General features: G+C 40.3%; 1 protein-coding gene and 1 long non-coding RNA gene across 3 annotated transcripts; one reads left to right on the top strand and one right to left on the bottom strand.

The window, feature by feature from the left end:
- Nucleotides 1-147: 147 nt before the first annotated feature.
- LOC103398929 (centrosomal protein of 290 kDa-like) lies at nt 148-12,609 on the top strand. 2 transcript variants are annotated; one of them, XM_025053888.1, is made up of 26 exons: nt 148-285; nt 1,128-1,205; nt 1,317-1,386; nt 1,473-1,519; nt 2,111-2,245; nt 2,623-2,676; nt 2,987-3,133; nt 3,273-3,455; nt 4,028-4,117; nt 4,213-4,335; nt 5,520-5,643; nt 5,767-5,939; nt 6,398-6,560; nt 6,653-6,753; nt 6,852-6,918; nt 7,115-7,209; nt 7,460-7,535; nt 7,791-7,909; nt 8,319-8,483; nt 9,026-9,175; nt 9,471-9,586; nt 9,667-9,769; nt 10,297-10,527; nt 11,403-11,576; nt 11,826-11,937; nt 12,163-12,609. In XM_025053888.1, exons 1-26 carry the CDS (start codon nt 178-180, stop codon nt 12,486-12,488), a joined length of 3,330 nt encoding a protein of 1,109 aa, XP_024909656.1. In that variant the 5' UTR covers nt 148-177; the 3' UTR covers nt 12,489-12,609. The 2 variants fall into 2 exon arrangements, with proteins under 2 accessions (XP_024909656.1, XP_024909655.1); XM_025053887.1 differs by having other exon boundaries at nt 12,160-12,608.
- LOC112486592 (uncharacterized) lies at nt 9,083-9,655 on the bottom strand. Its single transcript, XR_003049100.1, has 3 exons — nt 9,582-9,655; nt 9,352-9,473; nt 9,083-9,186 (listed from the first exon to the last, which is right to left on the bottom strand). It is a non-coding gene; the product is annotated as an uncharacterized LOC112486592 (long non-coding RNA).
- Nucleotides 12,610-12,814: the final 205 nt, after the last annotated feature.

The raw sequence follows: 12,814 nt of genomic DNA, 5'->3' as shown, positions 1-12,814 counted from the left end.
CTTTAGCTTGACCTGAGCGATAGACACACGGTGAATGCTAAAAGTTAATCAAGGAAACGCATGGAAGTGCGTGTTTTTTTCCCCTGCTACACAATTTGCATTTTAGTTAGCTTTCCAGGCTAACAATACCATTTGGTGGTTTTAACGTTAAAAACTATAATATAAAAAACAGCAAAGATGCCGCCAGCTGCTCTCGAATGGGATCAAATGACCAAAATAGACCCCGCAACCCTGCACGACTGTGGGAAAAGTCAAGTGGACGAGGTCTTCGACATGATTATTTTGGTAAAAGTTCATTTCGCCGTTTCTTTCTTTTTGTTCGTTTGTTTTCTTGACACTGACTCACTTCGATGTCTTCTACAACTATTACATCATTTGTTTACTTTGTCCTCCTGGTGAGCTCCGGTTTTGAACATCTTTAATAGAATACTTCCACAGTCACAGTTCAAAGTAAGATGTAATTAGTAGTAGTCGATTGAAAAGCTACAATAAAAGTCATGTTTCTAAAACCTAGACTGTTACAAATTCTGATGTAACAGGATTCACTTCACTATTTAAAAAAAAAAAAAGCTTTTTGTAATGGAACTTTGTGGCCGTTATATGCTTTTTTTTAAATAGAAGCCATCCCCAACATTTGATGTGCAATGCAATATACAAATATACATAGCACATATGATGTTCTTTCTGTAATGTACTGAATGTACTCACCATCATGCACATACAACACAAATCAGAAATAATCTGATGCCTTTGAGGTTGTTTTCAAATTGGTTTTGATGTTTGTCTATATTTTGGCATTGAAACAGACACACATGGTGAAAACCTACTGTTTTAAGACATTCCTTATAAAAGGTTGTAAGATTATTATTAAATCAGAGACAGAAACCAGCCAATGTAGTAACCCAGGTCCTGCTGCACATCAGGCACATGTGTAACATAGGGTTTGTAACTGCTACGCTACAGAACCATTTTAGCTTAATTTACAAGAATCCCTTACTGGCTGTTGTGTGTTACTGCAGCTGCATATGTCCAGTGCTGTCAGCCATGTAAAGGTTCATCCGCCTGCTGAAAAAATACTATAATATTTTTATATTTTAATGTCCTTTAAATTATTATTTTCTGTGTAGACGGAAGACTGGAAAGTGAAGAGTAAAAGTCCTGAAGACATTGTTCACGTCTTCAGGGTGTTACAAGCCATGCTCAAGGTATTCAATATATTTCTCTCTTCTCTACAGCAATGTGGCTGTACATCTGTGGTTTGTTTGGGGTTAGGGTTAGGGTTTGAAACCAATCACTGGTTTGTCTTTTCTGGATAGATAAAAGATCGGGAGCTGGCTGTTTCCATCAAATTCTTTGAAGATGCCATGAAAGAAAATGCCAAAACTGGTTGGTGCACTGCTGTTGAGTAGCACAACTTGGCACATGTCTAATTAGCTGCATCTAAATGATTGATCACGTCCTCTGTTGTGCAGAAAATGAACTCCTTACCAAGGTGTCCAGGTTGGAACAGGAACGGAAGGTAACGTGTTCCTGCAAATGGGTTTCATTTTGTCTACATTCTTTTGTCTATGTTGTAATATTTATTGTTAAGACATGTACGTTCATCCAAGAAAAGGTAGAATGTAAGTGTTTTTATGATCTATATGAGAGTGAAAATAAAGTCCTACCTCTGCTCTACAATGAGGTAATTCTGCTTTCCTGTCGTGTGTTGTGCACGTTTTGTTGCTGTATACATAAAAAAAAAACCTTTAAAAACATTGTCACATGTGTCATAGAGTGTGGAAGTGTAGCAACAGGCAGATTGGTTGTTGTGGCTGATATCACATAAGAAGATTAGAGCTAATTCCTCACAAACTCACAGCCATCACATATATATTCTACTTTCTCATCACGGTCCTTATATGAGCAGAATGTTTTTCTTTTTTTCATAAACTCTCCCAGCAAGAAGAAATAGGTCATTTAAAACAAAACATTTTAATGACAGCGTATGACATTTCTGTTGGTTGTAAACAGATGGTGGATTAAAAGAGTTGTTGGTGGGGGTTGCTGATTTGTGTGTGTGTGTGTGTGTGTGCGCGCTTGTGTTGTTTTTTCTCTGTACGCGGTTCAGAACTTCAGCACTGGAACAGACAGCCGCTTTCTGAGGGATGAGATTCGGCAGCTTGAGACACAGCTGGAGCAGAGGGACAAAGACCTGACACAGTTAAAGAAAGATATGGGAAAGGAGAAGAAAAGCAGCGAGGAGGTAGGTGCTGCTAACTGCTGTCACTGTGTGTTTAGACCAAGGCTGACCCACAAATGTTGCTGTTGTCTGGATCCACTCTGCCCTCATTTGACCTTCCACATAGATTACAGTTAATATTTTTCTGTGATGTCTGTGGGGTTTATTAAACAGCAAAAACCAAAATAAACAATTATGTGTTCTTTTCAAAAACAGTGTTGGTCTGGGAGAACTTTGTCTTTCATTTTAACACTTTGTCTTTAGTTTATCTAATCATCCATTTGTTTTAAGTTTCATTCTCTTGTTGCTTTTCTATAACCATTACATTTAACAATCAGTTCAAACAGTGTCTTGTACATTTTTATTCTTATTTGTATTTCTTTTTCCTCGTCTCTCGTCAGCTGGTGATGCGAGCGGAGAAGGCAGAAGATGATATGAAGAAGCTGAAAAGAGAGGTAACGTGACCATCTGGAACTGTTTGGAACTCTTTAAGTTGAATTCCGTCAATTCTCTCTGCTCTGTCGTCGTGTTTCCTCTTGAGACTTTTTTTCTAAACCCATTATCTCTTTTTCATCACTTTCTTCTTCACTGGCATAGATTAAAAAGCTTAATAAAAAGGTAAGGAAGATAGATAGTGAAGGTAGACCTTTCATTCAAATAGTGGAAGAAACTATTTTTAACCAAATTACACCTGTGAAGACAGGTAGAGGACGAGGCTCTTATTTTAGGCGTTTTTAAGATCGTGTTTTTTCTGTGCCGTCACAGAATGAGCAGCGTCAGCAGGACGTGGTCTTCTACCGTGAAGAGCTGGAACAGAAGGAGTCTGTTCCTTCCAGAGAAGAGAATGCTGAGACACAAAGAAAAATTAATCTTTTAAAACGTCAGATCTGCCAGTACGAGGATGACCTTCAGGTAAAATCTTTATCTGTACCAAGAAATTTCTTTTAATTATTTGTATTCCCTGGTTGATACGCCTTCAGAGTTTTTTTTTTTTTTTCATTTATTTTTTGTCCACAAATGCATAAGCCATAACATTGTGTCTGTATCTCAGCGAATTGGAGACGAAAACTCACACCTGGTGACACAGAACACGCAGCTGCAGAAAAGTCTGGAGGAGTCTGTTAAGGAAATGGAGGAGATGACCGATGAGTACAACAAGATGAAGATTGTTGTGCAGCAGACAGACTCTGTTGTTGACCAGCTCAGGAAAGAGAGGGACCAGCTGAAACTGCAGGTTAGTTATCCAGTTATCATCAGAATATTCCATTTAATGATATAATACATACATGTAACATTATCTTGTAGCACGCACCATTTATGTACTAACAGCAGTGAAATCAGATTTGATGTGTTTTGACAAGACAAACAGCAAAATCCAATCTGGTAAAGACATGGTTCAAACCCAGGGTCTCAAACTCTTTTTCAAAGGGGGCCACATCACTGACACAGTTTTCCTCAGTTGGACCATGAAGACTGTGTAGCTGGAACTATTACGTAATAACCAGTGTTTCTGTGTTTGATTATTATTTATTTAAGTTAAAGATTGTACGTTGTTCTGCCTCGTAAGTTCAGAAGTGTCAAAGGTGTCGTGGTCCAGTTGCTCCAGCATCACAGTCCAAATAGTCCAGTCCTACTTTGGGTGATGCTAATGCAGTCCCACACCTGGTTGTATATGTTCTCCCTCCGGGGGCTTCTTGTCTGGCCCAAGGTTTGAGTGTAAAGTGTCATGATCAGAGAACTCCACAACTGGTTCCACGGACTCCTATTGAATGTGTGTGTGTGTCTGTGTGTGTGTTTCATACACAGGTCAGAGAGTTATCAGATAACATTCACGGTATTTCAGGACAGGATGAACCAATTATGGCAGCCGTTAATGCCAAAGTGGAAGAGTGGAAGGTGGGTGTTCAATCAAACTACTCACACATTCACTACATATGGAAATGAACGTGTTTGCATTTTAATCAGCATCATTTCCTCTGGTCTCCACACAGCAAGTGCTCTCTGGAAAAGACGATGAAATTCTGCTGTACCAGCAGATGATCCTCGACCTGAGGGAGAAGCTGCGTTCAGCCCAAATGGATGTGGAGAAAAGCAACGTTATTGCTCTACAGCAGGTACATGTGTGGGATACAGTACATTATTAATCCTCCTCATTTCCCAGCATGCCCGGTGGATATCAATCATCTCAGCACAGCTGTTTAACAAGATTATATGTAAAAACCTACTTTAGATACGTCAGCATTTTTATAATGAGAAAAAAAATAACATTAAATGTTTTAAAGAAAACCTAAATAAATGAATACAAATCTCTTATCCACGCAATATGGGCTGTGGCTGAGTTAATAAATGTATTTTACATCTCAGAAACCTTTTATGAGGATGTGTTGAATCGTAGTAATTATGGTTTGGTATCTTAGTGATTAATTATTAAAACATGTTCCAGAGAGAAGCCAAAATCAGAAACATGAAAACTGTAGTTGAGATGAAACAGACTCTGTCAACTGATACATTCTTAGGACCCAAGAAAGTGCTCCAGGCTCTTTTTACATTTTTATTTCTTCACACCTTCTTCATCTTCCTGCCTTGTTGCATCACACAGTTCCACATGAATAATCACTGTGCAGATATTAATCATCCAGGAATGCAAATCATTTTGTATCAACTTGCACACATATGCAGCCTCCGTGTGGTAGGAATTAGAGACTTCTTAACTTTTTGGGTCACAAACTATATTTCCAGAATTTTTCTGGAAGGAGGAAGTGCGTTCAGTATTATTTAGACGCAGGGATAGATTTCAAACTAATGACACAGTAATGTATTGTTCAGTATAACATTATATGTCTGTAATTGAAGGTCTGTCAGTTTGAAGACTGGTCTGTCCAGATGTGTTAGGAAACAACTAGAGAAGAACTGTCACTGTTCCTGTTAATCCGATCTGTTAAAGATAAAGATAAACCCGCGGCATTTTTTTGTGGCCACAGTGTAAATTCTGAATATTGGTGTTTTGTTTTTTTTTGTTTTTTTCTGTCCCAGTGTAAATTCTGAATATTGGTGTTTTTTTTTTGTGTTTTTTTGTTTATTTTGTTTTTCTCTCCTCCTCCTTCTTCTGTGCTTGTTCTTCCTGACTTGTTTGTTGTCGTTTTGTTGCCTTTTTCTTTTCCTGCTGTCCTGGGGCAGGTCATACATGACCTCTGTGCTGTAAGTTTGTTCTGTCCTGTGACTCTCCTCATCTTCTCATACTGTTGACAAACCTGTGGTGTTGTGTAGTAACTTATCTTAACCTGTCATTGACACAAAGGCTGTTCAGGAGCGGGACGTCCAAATAAAGACGCTGAGTGATCAAGTGGAGCGCTACACCACTGACATGGAGCAGCACACTCATTTCATAGAGAGCCTAAAGACGTCCATGAAGAAAGACAGAGGTCTGTTGAGACATCCCAAGCAAAACCAGCTGCCTTCCTTTGGTATTGTTTCAGGCTAATCGCCCCTTTCCTTTCATAATTTCACTAGAAATGTCTTTTGTCATTCATTCTTTTCTGATCAAGTTCTGCCGTCGGCTACACAGCAGAGAAAGATGGAGGAGCTGCAAACCAAGATGGAAGCTGCAGAGAGCAGAGTGGCAGAGGCTGAGCAGGCGCTGAAGCTGGTAGAAGCTCATGCTGAGGAAAAGGACAGAGAACTTATTGAGGCTTCAGTTCGTTTGAGACAGTACGAGTCTGTAAGTCACCTGATGAACTGGGGTGTGAATTGGCAAGAATCTGGGAAACGATACGTAGCACGATACAACGACTGAATTGAAGAAAAATGCTGTTACATGCTCAACATCAGGTTACTAAAATTAGAACAGAGGGATCTATAGTTGTAATTGCTAGAGAAGAAGTAAAATCCAAATCTCCAGCAGGATTTCTGCATAACAAAAATCAACTGAATCAATACAGTGTCATAGAATGTTGATAAGTAACAGTGAAAGGAAATATTTCAATATTTTCTTACACCCCCTATGATGAGCCATTCTGACTGTCTGCCTACATCACAGATTCCATTTAGAATCTGAATCACAGTATTATAGAGATACTGAGCTCAGTAGAACAGAGAAGTGTTTACTGTTGGTCTTTAAATATCGAGGTCATACAGGGACTTGTTTTCAGATCAGCTACTTTGCTTCTTGTTTTTCAGGGCACCTACGGCCTAGAAGATGCTGTGGCAGAGATCAAAGGGTGTAAAAATCAAATTAGAGAGAGAGACTGGGAAATTGAGGCCATGACTAAAGAGATCAACCAACTGGGGTTAAGAATCAATGACCTCATGGATGAAAATGAGGAACTTCGGGAAAAACTAGGTTAGATGATTTTTTTTATTATTAATGACTAGATGAGTTTACAAAAGTTTGTCGACAGAGAGCTAATTATTATTATTATTATTTGTCTTAAGGTCTGGCACCAAAGCAGGAGGTGGATCTGTCCGAGTTCAAGCGAGCAAAGTGTCTCCAGCAGCGTCAGTACAAGGCAGAAAATCAAGTCCTCACCAAAGAGGTCAGTGTCTGATTCTACATGTGATCATCACAGTGAAACCAGCCCATGTCCTCAGATCCAGACGGCTATTTTTTTTTTTTGGTTGTTTATTTTTGAAGATTGAAAGACTGGAAGAAGAAAGGCTGGAGCTGAAGAAACAGATCCGAGTCATGGCCAAAGATAAAGGTGATGCACAAAATTCACAATGAGCAAAAAGGTTTGAATTCATTGAAAACGTAAATGTGGTGTCACTTTTAGATTGTATAACAGTCCAATCTATTTGTAAGTTTTTGTCACCTTAACATTATTACACTATTATTACACCTTGATATTTTAAATAAAGTGCTGTTTGGAAACGTTTTGTTTTTTTTCTTCCCTGCAGTGACTTCAAAGACGGGTGCGGTCCTGGAGGAAAACATCGACATCCATCGAACGTTAGCACCTAGCAGTGCTAATGTAGAAGAGATCAGACATAAGGTAACCTCCTGACTGAGTCTGACTGTGAAACCAAACCTCTCATTAATAAACAGAGAAACCCAGGCAGACTGAGTGAGGACAGCTGTGATCAAGAGTTGTTCCAGAACCATCTAAGGTTGAGGTGTTAATACGGCTATACCATCGACCAATAAAAATTCAATAAAAATAAAAACCTTTATGTACAGTGGTTACGGTTCATGTTGTTGTGTAGTAAGTCAATACAGAGGTTTCTGTTTTAACTTATCTGCAGAATGAGCACCTGGAAAAGAATCTCAGAGAAAAGGAGAACGAGCTGAGCCTCCTGAAAACTCAGCTCAGAACCACAGGTGAGAACACAAAACTGCCTTTGGTTCAGATTCAGTTCAAGAAACTGAAGAAATATAATAATTGACTCTAAAACCTCTGCCAACCTCCACATATCTGTGCTAAGATTTATTTTCTCTAATGGTTTGGTAGAACTGCCTTGTTTTATTCTTTACACTCTCTCTCGCTGCACAAACACTGAACGTGTGTTTTATTTTATTTCTATAGGTTTTTATATGTGGTCTTGAGTATATTTTCAGTTCTTCTATCTGTTGTAGTGGAAGAATTGTCAAAAGTCAAACGGGACCAGGAGTTGATGCTGAGAGATGCTGTCAATGCAGTGATGAATCATCAAGAAGTGGCGCCCCCTGATGGTGCAGTTGGTCACCTGACTAGAGTAAGTTTATTAATTAATTTATTATTAATTTGAGGCTGTTCATACGTCTTACTTGATCTTCCAATTTATTCATTTATTTTTTGTCACAATGTTTGTCGGTGAAAATCCCATGTTTGTTTCTGTTGAGGCAGAACGAGACACGCTGTGTTTTTAAACAGTCACAAATACCGTGTCACAGAATTCCACATTGTCACTTTGCACCATATAAATCAGCGATTTATTGGCTTCCTAATTAAACAAAGCGCAACATCACACAGTATTTTTCACGAGACGTTTGATTTAAGATCGTACGCTGTTGTCCAGCAGGGGTTTAACTGAGAACAGCTGGAGGCTCTGGGCACAGCTACAGAGAAAGTGTGCCATTTTATTGATTTTCAGATATTGTTTCTTCCATTTCTGTCTTCTGCAGGGAGTTGAAGCTGGTGGTGTGAGTCTACGGTCTGATACGGCCGTGCACCTGAAAACACAAATACATCAGCTGCTGGGGAGAAACCAGGAACTGAGGCAGGAATTGAAACTGGCTCGGGAAGAAGCAGCACGCAGCTGCAGTCAGCTTGGCAGCGCCACAGAAAAGGTAGGAGCTTTCTGTGAAATCATAACAACAAACAACTTGATTTGTTTAAATGAAGTTATCAACTTTTCCAACTAACACGACTTACACGACATAAGGCCCGGGGGCCGCAACTGGTCCATCAACTTAATGTAAGTGGCCCATCAGAGGTTAGGAGGCGTTTGATTTGTATAAAGTCACTGTCTGTAGAGTTTCATGGAACTTTTAAACCTTTATTTACCAGGCCTCTAAGAATGAATGTCACTACATGATACTATTGATTTACACATTTTCTTAAAGAAAACTGGCTAAATATACAACAACAGAACAGGTTTCACTTTGATTCGATTGCTCAGCTACCACTGCAGGCTAAATTTAGCAGTAAATCTTTTCTCTTTCTGGTAGAATTTTGTTTGTGTTCTTTTTTGATACATCGTTGGAACAGTAACAGTGTTCAATTTATATGGGGTGTATTTTTTGTTTATGTTGTCTTAAAATATAAGGTCCAAGAAAAAGAAGAAAGGTTTGTAATATATGGTTTTACCTTCTTGTAACTGTTCTTTCAGGTGAGCCAACTGGAAGGGGAATTGGAGCTGCTTAGGAAGACAGGCAGCAGTGGAGTTTATGTGCGACCTCTGACCCTTCCTGAAGAGCTGGGGCCCAGTAGCACCCAGGTCATCAGCTCCCTGAATGAGTATGCTGTTCGACTCCTTCAGGTCAGTGCTTTCTGAAAAATGTGGCAGAAATAACAGAGAAACTTCAGTTGTAACTCAATCAGTTACATTTTAAATGACATCCAGGAGTGTGTCAGAGTAACAGACTGTACTAGACTGCAGAAGTAAAACAAACTTAAAAATGATTTGTCAATACTGTTGATAAGGTCTTTACTGACCTTCACTTCAAGCTCAGTAAAGTCAGAGGGAAACAGCAGAAAATCACATCTCGTTTGTTCTTCTGACGTGGTGCACTTGATGTGACTTGTGGTTCTATGATGATCGTTGAATGTCCAAGGAGCTGAAAAACAAGGAGGATGAAACCAAGACACTTGCCGGAGTGTTGGAGCAGTACAAGGATAAGTTTTCTGTCGTTAGCCACCAACAGGGCCTCCTGTATAAAGAATACCTCAGGTGAGTCGCACAGGAAATCCTCTGGTGTTTGCCCTCGAGTGTGAATTTAAAATTCTATGTTTTTTTTTTTTTTGGTTCAGTGAGAAGTCTGAGTGGCAAAAGGAGAAGGAGCGACTAGAGGAGGTGAAAAAGCAGCTGGAGGAACAGAAGCAGACAGACGGCATTAAAATCCAAGAATTTAACGTGAGTCTGACATTTGAAGAAACGTGTCTGTGAAGGACTAAAAAGACAAACGCACCTCGGCTGCGTTTGACTGTAACTATAATCAACACAACTGAGACCGTGAGCAGTCACGGTGAGAGACAACAATGTTTCAGGAAAACTAAAATATGGAGTGAAGTTTGTGAGAGATAAATCTGGCCCCTAACTATATGCATGTGTTGCTGTGTGTCCGACAGAGATGCTCTAACCCCAACCTGATGGATGTGAAAGATGTAGATGGGGGTTAAACCTGTCACTCTGTCTCCATCAGAAATATAGCTGCGAGCCCTGAGAATCTAGACTGGCACAGATTACCTTAAAACAAAAAGGATTTGGGTTTTGACCTTTGATGTCTACACATGCTGTTTTGAAGACCTTTTTAAAAGCTACGACAGATATACTGCTGTGCTTGACCGTGCTTACCTTACTTCGCAGTGGGAATCCCCAACAGAACATTTCACGACAGATTAGTGCATTTTATTGGCGCATGGATCTATTTCACCCAACAGGAACTGCTCGACACGCTTGGGAAGGGCCCAGAGGAAACCAGGAGGCAGTTCAGTGAAGCGTTGCGTAAGTTGACGATGCTAAAGGTCAATGAGAAGAAACTGACACGTCGTTACACCACTCTGCTGGAGCAGGAGCAGCACCTCCGCAAAGAGAACAACAAGCTGAGGGAGGAGAGCATCAACATGCAGCTCACAGTCACCCAGAGGATTGGCTACCTGCAAAGATATAAGGTACAGAGAGAGCCCCGAATAATCAGCCAGTTAAATATACAGAGCCAAACATACAGCTTTAACAAAAAAAAAACTTTCTGGTAAAAGACTTTCACGTATGTGAAAAAGATTCAGACCAAACGACCAAAAGAGCACCTTTGGTCTCACTCACATATATTACATAATATCATGTGATAATCACATTTGTTATGTGGCTCCTGGCAGGTGTTCCTTTCTGCTGCCGATTAAGATTTGTTCTTAAAATAAAGTCCATCAAGATTTTTACATTGATTCCTTTGAAAACTAACAGAAGACGGAGTAAATAATATTACAGCATGGGCCAATTTATTCACCTGTGATTTTGTATCCAACTCCATCCCAGCTGCAACATCAGATCAGATAGTATTCTGGGACAGAGGCTCTTTTTTTCTGGCTGGAGTTTGACAGTAAAATAGTTGTGGCATTTGCCCTTTGACCCCGAGTTCAGCCGGGGTTCTTTGCAGTGGCCTGTCAAAGAAGCAGGTTTAAAATGTCGAGGAAGCTTCTCCGTGTGGAAACACTGACACGTCTATGACAGAGTGGAAGTGGTTCCTAATCTCTTGGCTCGTGACAAATTATGACAAAAGAGCCGCGGCAACATCTGCGACGCCACAGTGAGAATTTGAAGGATGTAGAAGTATTACAGAGCAAGAAGAGTATGGTTGTTTAAGATTAGGAACTTGGAAAAGAAGAATTATTAGTTGTAAAAATATTGGTATCATTATTTTTTTTTTTATCAGTTAGTAGACATTCCACGCCCCCACATTTGAATTCCAGGCTCCAGGTCACGACCCCGAGTTTGAAGAACACTGCATTATTATCAGCAGTCATCACCTGGGTCATGGTTCTGTGTGCAGGAAATGTCTGCTTATAAAGTATCAGCACTGCAGAAGGCCCTGGATGACAGCGTGCCGTCATCAGAGCTGGAGAAGGCCAACAGACAGTTCACAGACCTGACGGTCAAATACAGAGACCTGCTGCAGAGGGACAGTGGCCTCATACAGAGAACAACTGACGTCCAGCACCTGGAGGTACGGCAACGTGAACGTCAACTGACACAACAGTCACTGTGGAGAACGTCAACTGACACAACAGTCACTGTGTGAACGTCAACTGACACAACAGTCACTGTGGAGAACGTCAACTGACACAACAGTCACTGTGGAGAACGTCAACTGACACAACAGTCACTTTGGTGAACGTCAACTGACACAACAGTGACTGTGGTGAACATCAACTGACTGTTGTTTTTTTTTTTTTTTCATTTCTGTTTGACTCAGAGTGAGAACGAGTCTCTGCGGCACCAAATCTCTGCTGTGAATAAAGAGCTGGAGATCTCAAAGGAGAAACTCTATACGTTGGAGCAGGCGTGGGAGAGCACCAAGTCAACGGGTGAGTCAGGAACAGTTACTTCAGAAATGTCTTCAGTAACATTTTATATTTGTATTTTATTTTTATAAAATGCATTGAGAAGGATTTTCATGAATGAAAATAAAAGGCTGTCGGGTTTTTTCTAAAGAGTCATCCGTCCGTATCAACCATGATACGACATTTTTATGTCTTTTTACGCACCTCACCTCACCTTTGATGTAGAATTCCATTTTCTCTGCTCAGTAGTAGGAGGTGAAACTGGCAGAGATAAGGCCAGCAAGGCAGTGGCCAACAACGAGATGGTGTCGGCCGCCAGACGGATCACCACCCTGGAGATGAAGGAGCTGAATGAAAGGCAGAGAGCAGAGCATGCTCACAAAATGTACGAACACCTGAGGAACTCCCTCAAACAGGTGGAGCAGAGGAACCTGGACCTGGAGTCCAAGGTGGCAGAGGTAAGAAAATGGAGAAAAAGGAAAATGAAGCCAGGAAGGAAAAAGACAGATGAGGTTTTTCTCAGTCTTGTTCCAGAGCCATTGATTTCTGTCAAGAGAAAAAAAAATATGAAATGAATGTGTAGAGATAAAGGGATGATATATTTGTGTGATAGGAATAATGAACAGTGTGACATCTAATGGCTGGACTACAGACCACACCGTTTATCAGTCTTTATTTCCCGTCTCTGAGATTAGTTTGGACAAGTGAACATTTTTGTTCCTGTACTGATTCTTCACACACTAGTGTTAAAGTTAGTAAGTAAATACCTGTCCCAGTAGTCAACGGACAGGGCAACGTTCACCAAGGGCAACGTTCACCAAGGGCAACTATTCACACTAACATGTTCACCTACGGCCAGTTGCAACCTTGGATTAGAAAGACCAGCGATCGAACCAGCAAC

Source organism: Cynoglossus semilaevis, unplaced genomic scaffold, assembly GCF_000523025.1.
Source record: "Cynoglossus semilaevis isolate Cse_v1.0 unplaced genomic scaffold, Cse_v1.0 scaffold789, whole genome shotgun sequence".
Lineage (NCBI taxonomy): Eukaryota > Metazoa > Chordata > Actinopteri > Pleuronectiformes > Cynoglossidae > Cynoglossus > Cynoglossus semilaevis.
The sequence above is the reverse complement of the archived record's forward strand: the minus strand, read 5'-3'. Positions and strand labels throughout refer to the sequence as shown.